General features: G+C 37.2%; 1 protein-coding gene across 1 annotated transcript in view; it reads left to right on the plus strand.

Annotated features, from left to right (window-relative positions):
• The window catches only part of LOC136871696 (NBAS subunit of NRZ tethering complex), a 297,103-nt gene that overhangs the window by 178,178 nt on the left and 104,416 nt on the right, over positions 1-14,509 (plus strand). The window contains exon 28 of the mRNA XM_068227188.1: positions 6,875-7,131. Coding sequence (XP_068083289.1) covers positions 6,875-7,131 — 257 coding nt within the window. The remainder of the gene's footprint in view (positions 1-6,874; positions 7,132-14,509) is intronic.

Here is a 14,509-nt window from a genome sequence, read left to right on the forward strand (position 1 = left end):
CGATGCCGACAGTTGGTGAAAAATTGTGGCTCGTATAATCAATTCGTACGCACTGAACAATATTTTCAGTGCTGATGAAACTGCATTGTTTTTTTATTAATGGTTTCAAAGGAGAGAAGTTCCAGCCGGGAAATCTTATAAGGGTGGGGGCTCAAGGTACTATGTTGCAATGCACACGGAAGCGAGAGATTTCCTCCCATCGTCATAAGAAAGTTCTATAAGCCACGATGTTGCACTTTCCGTGCAAGTACAAGACATCTAAAAAATTCAAACAGTACAGTAATCCAAAAAATAAAGCTTTTGCACAGGGAAGCCAGCATAATTTGTCCTCGACTTTGAATCGTGTGTTCTTTTCTTTCGTTGCTTGAGGTTATGTTTGCCAGTGATTTATCCACGTGCATTATTTGAATAATATAAATGCACTTGTTGGATACATCTTTGGAAATAATTTTGAAAGATTTGAACTGTGAAACAAGGTTAATTGCAATGCAGAATATTTTGCGGCAAAGGTTGGCATTTCTGAATTATGAGTTGGCAGTTAATTCGAAATCATGTAATTCGAAGTCCGATTTTTGCGTCCCAACGACTTTGAATAAACAAGGTTTTACTGTATCTGCTTTGGTATTCTTCCCTCTTTCATTCTCTTAATATGTCCAGGACACCTCGGTTTCTTTAATTTCTTTCTGTTGAAAAACTTTTTCACTCTGACTTCCTTTCTGACATCCTCTTTTCGTACTTTGTCCTTTCTTGTATTTTATAGTATTTTAAACATTCCAGCATACTGGCCTGAATTTTACTCTCCTGTCTTCTTGTCACTGTCCAGGTCTCTGTTGTATATGTCAGTCATCATCATCATCATCATCATCATCATCATTGTCCCCACTCCAGTCGCCCGGGTGTGGTTAACAAGCCTCCTCCACTCCTTTCTGTCCTTCCACTTTCTTCCTCCATTACTTCCACCACATCCGATCCAGCTTCTCTAATGTCTTTCTAATCTGATCCATCCACCTTCTTCTCAGTCTTCCAACTGTTCTCTTTCCCTTAACTTCTTTTTCTAATTCCCTTCTTGCTACCCGTTTCTTTCCCATACTTTTTACATGTCAGGTTTGCTTTCTATATGTTCTGTACTAACGGTTCTATATTTAACTCTTCTCTGATTTTAATATTTTGAATTCTATCTCTTCTTGTCTTTTTAACTGATTTTCTAAAAAATTTCATTTTTACTGCTTGGATCTTACTATCTGTCTCTTATTAGTAGGGCCCGGATTTTAAAAAAAAATGCATATACGCATATGCAAATGCATATTTTGAAGGTTAGTGCATATTTTGAACATAAGTACATATATAGATATATTTTTCTCTTATGTTGTGATTGATTATCCAAGATTTCTGAACGAAATGAAAAATCTAATGAATTCTACATGTTGTACATCCACTGGCAACACGAGAAGCCTTTCCTGATAAAGGAAAGTGCTTTCAGTGTCACAATACAAGCAGGTAGACAGATAATGACCCTTTTCACAACAGCTATTTCCATATACAATAATAAAGTTTTATTATGATCCACCTGTTCAATACGATATGATGTTGTTACATTTAAAATAACTTCATTAGTAAAAAAGTTATATATGGGACATGTTTCGCTCTCTTATAGAGCATCATCAGCCAAATCTGAATCTCAAATAATTGTTATTTACGTAAATAAAGACTTAAGAACTATTAGAACATTTTTGACAAACTTAAAACTTATTCTATTAGAAAATCATAAAATATAAAATCTTCGTATACATGGCTTAATTACATGTGCTTAATAGGAAGATACATTAAAATTATGGAAGAGAGAGTACTAAAATATAAAATAAATAATATATATATCATGTCCAAAATCCTAGAAACATGAGATTAGTCACTTGCAACAGCTATTTCCGCCGGAACCTGTTCTCAGAAGATGGGGAACTTGGTTATCCGCAGTATCATTCTACCGGGAGAACTTTAATGAAGTAAAAGATATAGTTAAAAGTATTGATGATAGTCATACTGCGTGTGTTTGTGAATCAGAGTGTGCATTTCAATCTGAAACTGTATATAAAGATATGAGTTTCATCCATGTGCATTATTCATCACTTTAGATGGCGATTAAGGGCCTAGAAACTCGCGGTGCACTCCTACACAAATCCCTTCAGTTAATTCAAAACACCATTAGTTCTTTAAATTGTGTCCCTGGTGAAAATGGAGAAAAAGTTAAAAGGAAACTCAGTTTGATGTTGGACTCAAACCCAGGACTGAAGAAGTTAAGCAACTACATAATTGGAATCAGACAGTCATCGCCAGAATAATTTTCCGAGCAGTCAGTGCCAGTGTACAAGTGTTGCCCAGTTACGTCTGTCGATGTAGAACAATCATTTTCAACATATAAATTAATTCTGTCCGACAACAGAAAGTCACTGACCCCTGAAAACATTAAAAAGCGTTTATAATCTACTGGCATACAACCATTCTGCAAGTAATTAAACTGTTTATCAATTTAACACTTGAGTTAAAATTAAATAATGCGTTTGAAAGTGTATTTTGTGTGTGCATATTTTCAACATTTTTAGTGCATATATGTGCATGCATATTTTTGGAGTTTTTAGTGCATATGAATCCGGGCCCTACTTATTAGTTACCAGCGTTTCTAGTCCGTATGTTACAATTGGTATGAAATACTGTTTATATAATGTTAATTTCGTTCTCTTGGGTACTTTGTCATCCAATAAAAGCTCTCTGACTTGATGATAAGATGTCAATATGGAGCAATAAAACATCTTATACAGCACTCCTTTACACTTTATTGTTACTTCCTATTTTCATATTGAGTTTCTCACACTCTGGTAAAATGCATTTCCCAGGAGTTGGACATACCTTTTGTTATTGTACAGTAATATCCTTTTTGTAGAAATTTTAACACTTTCAGTCTCGTCACTCTGCTAACCTGTGGTCCCTGCAGCCCAGCCATTTTCAGAATCTACTGATAGTTACTACATGCGTGAAACAAATTTTTTTTTATTTTCAAAACCCTTTCACAAATAAGCACGGAAAATTTCAAACATATATTCTACATACCTCAGTAATAATTCTTCAGTGTATGATACTTTGTAAAACAGTTCCCCTTGTGCAGCGTGACCTTGCAAAGTGAACAGAGATACCAGCTTTCCCCTCATTTTCCATTCTTCAGGCACACACTGCAGTGTCTTGTAGGGTTCTTCTTCTTCTTCTTCTTCTTCTTCTTCTTCTTCTTCTTCTTCTTCTTCTTCTTCTTCTTCTTCTTCTTCTTCTTCTTCTTCTTCTTCAAATTTGGGGGAAATGGGGCTCATCTGGTGCTTTGACATGTCACCAGATAATCTCCATACTGGGTCCTTTGCTGGAGGTCTTGTGGACAATGAAGTTCCTGATTGCTGGTCTTCGGTACTGACACTGTTCATGTCTGATTTCGAATGCCAATCAGCAAGTAGACCTCAAGCCACGTCCAGAAGGTATTCCCTAAATGTTTACCTTGTCGTGGTATTCACATTCCTGAATATTATAAATTAATTGAACAGTCCCATGAGCATCAAATGCATAAAAACTCTTTTTGTCCACTTCACCGTCTTCCTTGCAAATGGATAGTAGGCCCTATACTGGTCACACCTGTCAACATAAACTTGTTATATTCTACAACACATACTGGTTTCTCTCTACTTCTCCCATCCCTCTGTGACTGCACTGGGGTCATGTTATCGGCATGGACAGTGGATATGATATTTACTGCCCATTTGTCTTTCCAAGCAACTGAGAGGACATCACCTGATCGGCGAGCCTCCCTCTCATCTGTCTTCAATTATGGCACTGCTTCTTTGAGATCTTTCGGCAAGCCTCTATTCTTTCTAATTGTGCCACAGATTCTTGTTTTGTGCTGATGAAGGTTCCTAGCCAGATCAACACGTTTGTAATTATTATCCATATAAATGTGGTAACCAAGACCAAGGTAGGGTTCACAAAGGGAAAGAACTGTTTCCTTTAGTTTGATTCCTGTTCCAATATACTGGTATATCTTTATATTATGCGTGTACCCAGTCTGTGCCTCACACACCATCATCACCAGTATGCCATATTTCACCAAGTTCCCCGGGTTATATATCCTAAACTTGAGGCGTTCTCGCCACCCAGTTAAAGCCTCGTCAAGTGAAAGTTTTGCCCGGGGGTGTAACACTTATGGGAAGATGTCACAAACATGTCTACAAAAGGTCTAACTTAATGAAGCCTGTCATTTTCTGAATGTTCAGACTCATTGTCATTGAAATGCAGATATGGATGTATAACAAAAAACTGTTCCTACTCATAGTGTTTGAAAATAGAGGCATGGTGATAAGTTCATCTGAGCTCCAGTATAAATGCAAGAGTGGTTTCTTGACTTGCCCTGTTATTATCCATAAATGTATAAATACATTTCCCCAGCAGATACGTCTCTCATTTCAGATTTTTCGGAGATGTAGTCGTTCACGGATTTTGTCTAATAGTACTTGTTAGTCTCACTTTTGAAACCATTTGGCAATCATGAAAATAAAAAAAAAAAGCAGCAAATTGTAAAACATTCGAGGGCACCCCAACATGGCATTTAACCCTTGTATTAACACTGAAGTCTTCAATTTGAAGAGCTGTGTCTTGAGTGAGTTTAAAAAATGATTCAGCACTATGATTTACAGATATATTTAGCACCATTTACGGTTTCGTCGTCATCACTACACTCGTTATTTATGAGTTTCATGTCCATATTGATTGATTACACATATATGGATAAGAAAGAAATTCCACCTGTCATTACTGTTTATTGTAAATGTAGACTTACGTCGGTATCGGTTTCAACTCTAGTCATTATCAGCTGACAAATCATAATATTACATCTTACATATTACATATTACACAAACCAATGCCTAATAGATGTAATATTATGATTTGTCAGCTGATGATGACCAAATAGAGTCGAAACTGGTACTGATGTAAGTCTACATTTACAATAAACAGTATTGACAGGTGGAATTTCTTTCTTATTTCGTTGCACCTCGTACCATTAGGAGCTGATGATCTAGCTGTTAGGCCCCTTTAAAAAACAACAACAACAACAACAACAACAACCATCGTCATCATCATCATCATTTTCAAAATGTCCCTCCATTCAGAACAACCCATATGTTAGCAGATGGAAAGTAGTTGAGGTGCCTAATATCAAACACGGACATGCGCCACCCATATCAAAATTGAGTTAAGAATATAAAATTATAGTATTTTTAATGCTCTCTCTGTCTTTCATAAACGAATATTTGTACTTTATTTTTAACAAAGAAAAATGCAGTTTCTTTCATAATCAGACACCTCCAAACAAAGTTTCTATCAAAAACGGACATGACCGTTTCAGCCAATCAGATTGCTACAAGTGACATCAAACTGGCTTGGCGACCATTTGTTTACATTCTCTTGTCGATGCGTGCTTGGAAGTTTAATACTCATGTTTTTTCAGTGTTTTACTTATAACATAAGTATTAGGGAAAATATTTTCGTTTAATATGTAAGGCAATGTTTCGGAGTGTCCACCTCAAGTGGAAGTACAAGTAAAGGGAGCTTACTTTAGGCACATTTTTAATACCAGGTTAAATTTCGGGTTTTCTACTCCATGCACAGATGAGTGCACTACATGCTTGGAACTAGAGCAATGTATTAAGTTTGAAAAGAATGAAGAGGAAAGAACAACCTTAATTTTGAAGAGAACTATCCACAAAAAACAAGTAGAGAATTTTTATCGACAACTGAAGAAAAAAGAAGAGAGCTGTCTTTTAATGTCCTATGATTGCCAAAAGAACCTTGCTTTGCCAAAATTAAGTGATCAGTCGGCTTATTATTCCAGACAACTTTACTGTTACAAACTGTCTGTTGTAACAGGCACATTTCAAAGCAAGCTGCGCTCTGACAATGTCTGTTTATAAGTGGCTGGAGAATGAGGCAAAGAAATGAGAACTGATATTTCCAGTTATTGGAAACTCACATTTGCCGTCAGATAGGACTTTTGGACTCGCTGAGGAAGTCCTGAAGAAGATGACGACCACAATAAGTTCAGATGAATATCATGTTAGTTGTTAACAAAGTACAAGATTAAACTTATTTCTTTCATATTTTCATTACATTTCTTTTAAAACAGAAGTTTACTATCATGCCATCCCGCAACTTTGTTTCAAAATATTGGGATAGTTTGTTTCAAAAGTGGACAATTACATAGATGTTTGTATCAAAATCGGACAAAAGTCAATCTTAGTTTCAAAAATGGACATAGTCATATTTGAACGTGTTTTACATTGCCTTAGAATGAAATTCTTAAGTCTCGACAATGGTCTTCTTGTTCATAGATCTGGCAATATGGCACACAAAAAGTTTCACACTCATATCGGGAGGTTAACATAGAGAAACAAAAATGTGGCTCTACTGAAAAATTAACAAAATGGCTTTTGTCCATGTTTGATACTAGGCACCTCAGTTCTATTCCTTGCTTATAAATGAGTTAACACATCCAGGCTTTCTGTTATGAATATGTTGGACTCTTCTGTATATTATAATTTTGGATAAAATATATAAAAAAACATACAACAATAGACCAACTTGTTTTTGAATTTATGTCTCTATCAAAATAAGAAAATTACAAAATGTCAAAATACATAGATTATCAAATTCTGGAATTTTGACTCTAAAAGATACGTGAGAGTGTCTATTCTATAAAAGTATGGTTGTGTTAAGGGATTTATTTCCCAACATACAGCTGTACTCTGTCCAAATGATTATAAGTTGAGTGGTATAGTTCTTTTTTTGCAGGTGGGGCTGGGATGTGATGACCAATTCATACACTGATGAAGACGAAAAGGATGAAACACTATCTAGCCCAGGATTTCCGGAGTTTTATGCTTCACTTTCTCCTGGTTGCCATGCTAGTCGCTTGACAACATGTTATGACAGATTTGCTAACCCTGATATCAAAGATAACGCTTTGAAACTGTGTCAGGCGATGCTGTCCATTCTTATATTGGAAGAGACTGCAGTTCAGAATTCTCAGAAGAAAATCAGTAGTGAAGGTAAACATACAGTCAGGGTTGGTAGTCTTCCTTCCCTTTATAAAATTAAAAACTGCATCGAAAAGCTGAATATAGAGTATGCAGTAGGCTTACATATCATCATCATCATCATCATCATCATCCATTCCCTGTTTCAGATTATCTCTGGGTAGGGCAGTGTCCTAATGCCCCCCACTCACTCCGTCCTTCGAACACTCTGTCAATGTTGATTCCTCTGCCCTTAAATCACTCAACAAGTGACATATTGTCCACATCCTGGAAAGTCAGGGAAAGTCAGGGGGAAAAATCTTGGTCAGAGAAAGCCAGGGAAATGGACAAAAATCTGGAAAGTCAGGGAGATCTTCCACAATGATGGATTTGAGGGGATATTTTTAGGCTGTAGTCTGCTGTAACCCAGGCTATTGTAGCATTTCTTTTTTAGGATTTTTTTTCAAGAAGTGCATAACAATTGTGCAATTTTTGTTGTGCCCTTGTGTCATTTCTTTCAACCATTTTTATGTTATTCTTTTTTATGTCAGTTCTAGGATTTTTCCTTGAAACTCATGACAATGGCTAACAAGCAGTATACATTTAATAAACTTTGGCTAGATAGTTAAGTGTTTCCCGACATGAGTAGTTGGTTGGACATATTGGTAAATGATGCAACTTCAGCATATTGTGTAGTGTATTGTAAATCGTTCAAACTTAGTAATATGGATAAACAAGCAGTCAGTTCTCATGCTAAAGGACCTACTCATATAAAATACATGAAAGCTAAGTCTTCCCAGGCGACGGTTTCTTTCTCTGCAAAGAATACCTCTACTCCATCTCCACTTTAAAATACGCAGCCAAGAGTTAGCACTACATCCACAGCTACAAAGGAATTAGCAGTGTCAGGAACAAGTCAGATGAGTTTAAAGACTTTACCACCACCACTTCCAGACAGTAAAATTGCTCAAAACTTAATGATGGGCAAGACTAAGTCTTCCTATGTTATAAATAATGGATTAGCTCCATATTTTGAAGAAAGTTGTCAGAATGACTTAAAACAGTGCTCTGACTACTTTGTTTGTTCAGATGAATTGTTAATCAAATTTGTCCAAAGAGGACAAATGAACTTGTGTGTAAGGTTTTGGGTTGTAAATCTTCAAAAAGTTGCAATAAGGTAATGGAATAGTATATTTTTAGGTAGGGCAACTGCGGATCACTTAGTAGATGGGTTTGAACATGGACTCTTCTTATCTTTCGGAAATATTTTGCAAGTCTCAATGGATGGGCCGAATGTTCATCTCAGTTTTGTTAAAAAACTTGAAAATAGTCTGCAAGGGCTAAACCAGAGGGCAAATCTCTTCTTGATATAGGCTTATACAGTTTGTATACAGTGAATGGAGGCATGAAAACTGGAATCTCCAAAATTGACTGGGACCTTTTTCATTTTTTTCAGGTCTCTGTACAGTCTTTTTAAAGATAGCCCTGCTTGATGTGCTAAATATACAGACATAACAACAAGCACCGCATTTCCTTACAAGTTCACTGCAATAAGATGGTTGGAAAATGGACGCTGTGTTGATCAAGCTTTTAAAATGTATGATCCCATTGGCAAATTTGTGAAAGAGTACACTGAAAAAAACAAGACAAAAACCTTGAATACCTTAGAGAAGCTGTGAAGAATCCACTACTTAAGGCAAGATTAAATGCGTTTAGAAGTATTTTGTCAGATGTTGAATCTTTCCTCCAAAGATTTCAAAGTCAGAAACCTATGGTGCCTTACCTTTTTACGTCACTTGAAGAACTTATGAAAAACATAGTGATGATATTTGTTAAGTCTGAAAAGATAGCTGAAGCAAGTACTTCCTAAAAGTTAAAATATTTAGACTTACAAGAGAGTGCCAATCTACTTTCAGTAGAAAAAGTGGGTATTGGTTATGCTGCCATGAGCTTACTCACACAAGTTAAAAGTTCTGAAAAGGAAAAAGTTACTTGTAAGAATGAGCTCAAAAATCTCCTGATCACCATGTTAGAAAAACTCAGAGAAGTCCTCTAAAATCACATTTAGCAAGGAGTATCACTGCCCTAGACCCTAATATGATATTGCTCAAATCCAGTTTGGCAATGAAAAGGATTGATGTTGTTCTTGAAAACTTGTACAGCCATACAAGAATATGTGATAAAAGTGCTGAAAAGGCCAAACGACAGTTCTGTCTGCTAACCGAGGAAGCTCAAAACTGCAGGAATCAACAGAAAATTAATTACTTCATTTCTAAAAGAACGGATGACTTTGGATTGGATGAATTTTGCTACAATAATTTAGGAGAAGATGAGAAATATGAAGATCTGTTGTCTGTAATAAAACTTTGCTTCATTTTATCCCATAGTAATACATTTGTTGAGACAGGCTTTTCTGTCAATAAACATTTACGAGTTGAAAATCTTTTACAAGAGAATAATTTTTGATAGTATGAAACACATTGGTGGTTTGAGGAATGTTACTATCAATAGAAGTATGCTGACCTTTATCTGAGCTTCAAGAAGAAGGTATCAGTCATACCTAGAAAATAAAAAAAAATAAAATCAATCAGAAGAGGAAAAGAAGTAAATGGAGAAAAGGAAAATTGAATTACAATTGAAAGATTTGGAGGAAAAGCAGAAGAGGTTGAAAATTGAAAGAGACAAGCAGGATGCTGAAATTGAAAGGAAGAAAATAGTTCTAGAAAACATAAAACAAAACAAAAAACAGTAATCTTTTCGATTAGTGCAAACTTTTATTTTTCATTCCTATCTTTTCTGACTGATTTGTCTTCAAATTTGAAAACTGTTTTGAATATAGATCTAGACTAATTGGAATTCATTATATTCACCTACATTAGAAACACAAGTTAATTGCTTTTGATCTCAAGAGTGCTTTAAATCTGCATATTAGATAGCTGTGGTAAAATAATTTTATTTTCATGTTTGAATTTCTCTATTAATAAGTTAGTTGTATTTTGTTCCTTTGAAATGATAAGATAAAGGTATATGTTAGGCCTACATGTTACCTTTAAACAATTTGTTTATATATAAAGTGCCATCAACCTTTAAACAATTTGTTTAATAATAAAGTGCCAATGGTTCATGTTTGTGGGTTACTGTAGTCACGTCCTAGTTCGTGAACCATGGGCAGCGGCTGAGTGGCCTAGTAAGTGGTCATGAGAGTCTGGATACCAGTTGCTATGGAATGGGAGTGGGCATCTTGGACATATTCTTAGTCGTGGCCCTCCTTGTGCTCAGGCGGCTAGGACTATACAATTCACCGGTGGTCCATAACCCTTTAGAAGAGAGATCCTCACTTGGACTATGTGCAAGTAGGGTAGCATCCTGCTTCATGAATTTACCGAGCTCAGAACATTTTAAGCAAGCCTTGGACCTATGGGAGTAATGGAGTCCCACTCCCATTTGACAGGCGAGGGACTCCTTGGAAACAACTTGGCGAACGAAATGGAATTCGATGGGGATCTATCAATATTAATGGGGCTTATGGAAGAAAGAAGGTAGAACTGGCTGAGTCAGCAAAGAGGATGCATTTGGATGTGCTAGGAGTAATTGATATTCGGGTAAGGGGAGATAATGAGGAAGAGATAGGAGATGATAAAGTGTACTTGACGGGTGTTAGAAAGGGAAGGGCAGAGTCTGGGGTAGGGCTCTTTATCAGGAATACCATTGCACGCAACATAGTTTCTGTTAGGCACGTAAATGAGCGAATGATGTGGGTAGATTTGTCAGGTGGAGGAATTAGGACAAGAATTGTGTCCGTGTATTCACCATGTGAGGGTGCAGATGAGGATGAAGTTGACAAGCTTTATGAAGCATTGAGTGACATCGTGGTCAGGGTCAACAGCAAGGATAGAATAGTGCTAATGGGCGATTTCAATGTGAGAGTTGGGAATAGAACTGAAGGATATGAAAGGGTGATTGGTAAATGTGGGGAAGATATGGAAGCTAATGGGAATGGTAAGCGTTTGCTGGACTTCTGTGCTAGTATGGGTTTAGCTGTTATGAATACATTCTTCAAGCATAAGGCTACTCACCGCTACACATGGGAGGCTAGGGGTACCAGATCCATAATAGACTATATCTTAACAGACTTTGAATTCAGGAAATCTGTTAGGAATGTGAGAGTTTTCCAGGGTTTTTTCGATGATACAGACCACTATCTGATCTGTAGTGAACTAAGTATCTCTAGGCCTAGGGTAGAGAAAGTGAAATCTGTCTGCAAACGAATAAGGGTAGAAAATCTCCAGGATGAGGAAATTAGACAGAAGTACATGGATATGATTAGTGAGAAGTTTCGAACAGTAGACAGTAAGCAGGTTCAGGATAGAGAAAGTGGATGGGTGGCATACAGGGATGCTGTAGTGGAAACAGCAAGGGAATGCCTAGGAACAACTGTGTGTAAAGATGGGAAAAGGCAAACATCTTGGTGGAATGATGAAATGAGAGCAGCCTGTAAACGTAAAAAGAAGGCTTATCAAAAATGGCTCCAAACAAGGGCCGAGGCAGACAGGGATTTGTACGTAGATGAAAGAAACAGAGCGAAACAAATAGTTCTGGAATCCAAAAAGAAGTCATGGGAAGATTTTAGTAATAACCTGGAAAGGCTAGGTCAAGCAGCAGGGAAACCTTTCTGGACAGTAATAAAGAATCTTAGGAAGGGAGGGAAAAAGGAAATGAACAGTGTTTTGAGTAATTCAGGTGAACTCATAATAGATCCCAGGGAATCACTGGAGAGGTGGAGGGAATATTTTGAACATCTTCTCAATGTAAAAGGAAATCATCCTGGTGGTGTTGCAAACAGCCAAGCTCATGGGGAGGAGGAAAATGATGTTGGTGGAATTATGCTTGAGGAAGTGGAAAGGATAGTAAATAAACTCCATTGTCATAAGGCAGCAGGAATAGATGAAATTAGACCTGAAATGGTGAAGTATAGTGGGAAGGCAGGGATGAAATGGCTTCATAGAGTAGTAAAATTAGCGTGGAGTGTTGGTAAGGTACCTTCAGATTGGACAAAAGCAGTAATTGAACCTATCTGTAAGCAAGGGAACAGGAAGGATTGCAACAACTATCGAGGTATCTCATTGATTAGTATACCAGGCAAAGTATTCACTGGCATCTTGGAAGGGAGGGTGCGATCAGTTGTTGAAAGGAAGTTGGATGAAAACCAGTGTGGTTTCAGACCACAGAGAGGCTGTCAGGATCAGATTTTCAGTATGCACCAGGTAAGTGAAAAATGCTACGAGAGGAATAGGGAGTTTTGTTAATGTTTTGTAGATCTAGAGAAAGCATATGACAGGGTACCGAGGGAAAAGATGTTCACTATACTGGGGGACTATGGAATTAAAGGTAGATTATTAAAATCAATCAGAGGCATTTATGTTGGCAATTGGGCTTCAGTGAGAATTGATGGTAGAATGAGTTCTTGGTTCAGAGTACTTACAGGAGTTAGACAAGGCTGTAATCTTTCACCTTTGCTGTTCGTAGTTTACATGGATCATCTGCTGAAAGGTATAAAATGGCAGGGAGGGATTCAGTTAGGTGGAAATGTAGTAAGCAGTTTGGCCTATGCTGACGATTTGGTCTTAATGGCAGACTGTGCCGAAAGCCTGCAGTCTAATATCTTGGAACTTCAAAATAGGTGCAATGAGTATGGTATGAAAATTAGCCTCTCGAAGACTAAATTGATGTCAGTAGGTAATAAGTTCAACAGAATTGAATGTCAGATTGGTGATACAAAGCTAGAACAGGTCGATAATTTCAAGTATTTAGGTTGTGTGTTCTCCCAGGATGGTAATATAGTAAGTGAGATTGAATCAAGGTGTAGTAAAGCTAATGCAGTGAGCTCGCAGTTGCGATCAGCAGTATTCTGTAAGAAGGAAGTCAGCTCCCAGACGAAACTATCTTTACATCGGTCTGTTTTCAGACCAACTTTGTTTTACGGGAGCGAAAGCTGGGTGGACTCAGGATATCTTATTCATAAGTTAGAAGTAACAGACATGAAAGTAGCAAGAATAATTGCTGGTACAAACAGGTGGGAACAATGGCATGAGGGTACTCGGAATGAGGAGATAAAGGCTAATTTAGGAATTAACTCGATGGATGAAGCTGTACACATAAACCGGCTTCGGTGGTGGGGTTAGGTGAGGCGAATGGAGAGGGATAGGTTACCTAGGAGAATAATGGTCTCCACTATGGAGGGTAAGAGAGGTAGAGGTAGACCAAGACGGTGATGGTTAGACTCGGTTTCTAACGATTTAAAGTTAGGAGGTATAGAACTAAATGAGGCCACAACGCTAGTTGCAAATCGAGGATTGTGGCGACGTTTAGTAAATTCTCAGAGGCTTGCAGACTGTACGCTGAAAGGCATAACAGTCTATAATGATAATGTATGTATGTATGTATGTATGTAATAAAGTGCCATTAATGTAATTGTTTTTCCACAAATAATTGTAAAAAAAGGAAGTGGAGGGAGACTTAGGCCCACTATGGAAATGGTGGTGGCTGGAATTTCCATTTTTCTTCCGTGTAAAACATGCTGTTCGGTGAATTAACTTGTCACTCAGTTTTCTTGTGTCAGTAAAATTTTTCTTAGTAGGTCAGGGAAAGTCAGGGAAACTTGAGAGAACATTTCTGTGGACACTGTGAGTGAGTTGACCACATAGGTAGGGTCACATAGCTGTGAACTTGCATTGAGAAGATGGTGGGTTCGAATCCCACTGTTGGCAGCCCTGAAGATGGTTTTCTATAGTTTCCCTTTCTCACACTAGGCAAAGGCGGGGTTGTACCCTAATTAAGGCAATGTCTGCTGCCTTTCCCATCCTTGCATCGCCGAAAACGTTTGATGTTTTAGTGTGCTGTTAAACTGCTACAATTAAAAATTAAGAGTAAAATATTTCCACCTTCTCAATACAAAATTAAGTAATGTGGGTTACATTATGGAAGAAACATTTATTGGACCTAGTTTTGACCTATATTTTAAGGTCATCATCAGTCAAATCACGAGTTGCCCAATGCATTTGATAATTCATAGAAATTGTAATAAAGTCATGAAAATACTGTAAACGTGAAAAAGTCAAAATTGTTGTAAAAGGTTTGGATAATGCATAAAATGCATAAATTAATGCACTTATCTTTTGAAGGAAGAATTTAAGAAGAATAATTTGGGCATTGAAGATTCTTGAGATTTGTATATATCACTCCTTATGAAGTTCTGATAGTTGCGCTGCGATGTGTTGGACGTATTTCAGGTAAGGTCTCATTGGTGATCGAAGTTTCAGATTATGTTTAAAAATGGATACATCAGTGCATATAGTTGTCGTTGAAGGATAACGAAGATCCTTGAGAATTACGTATCACACGATACGGATTT

The sequence above is a fragment of the Anabrus simplex genome, chromosome 4, assembly GCF_040414725.1.
Source record: "Anabrus simplex isolate iqAnaSimp1 chromosome 4, ASM4041472v1, whole genome shotgun sequence".
NCBI lineage: Eukaryota > Metazoa > Arthropoda > Insecta > Orthoptera > Tettigoniidae > Anabrus > Anabrus simplex.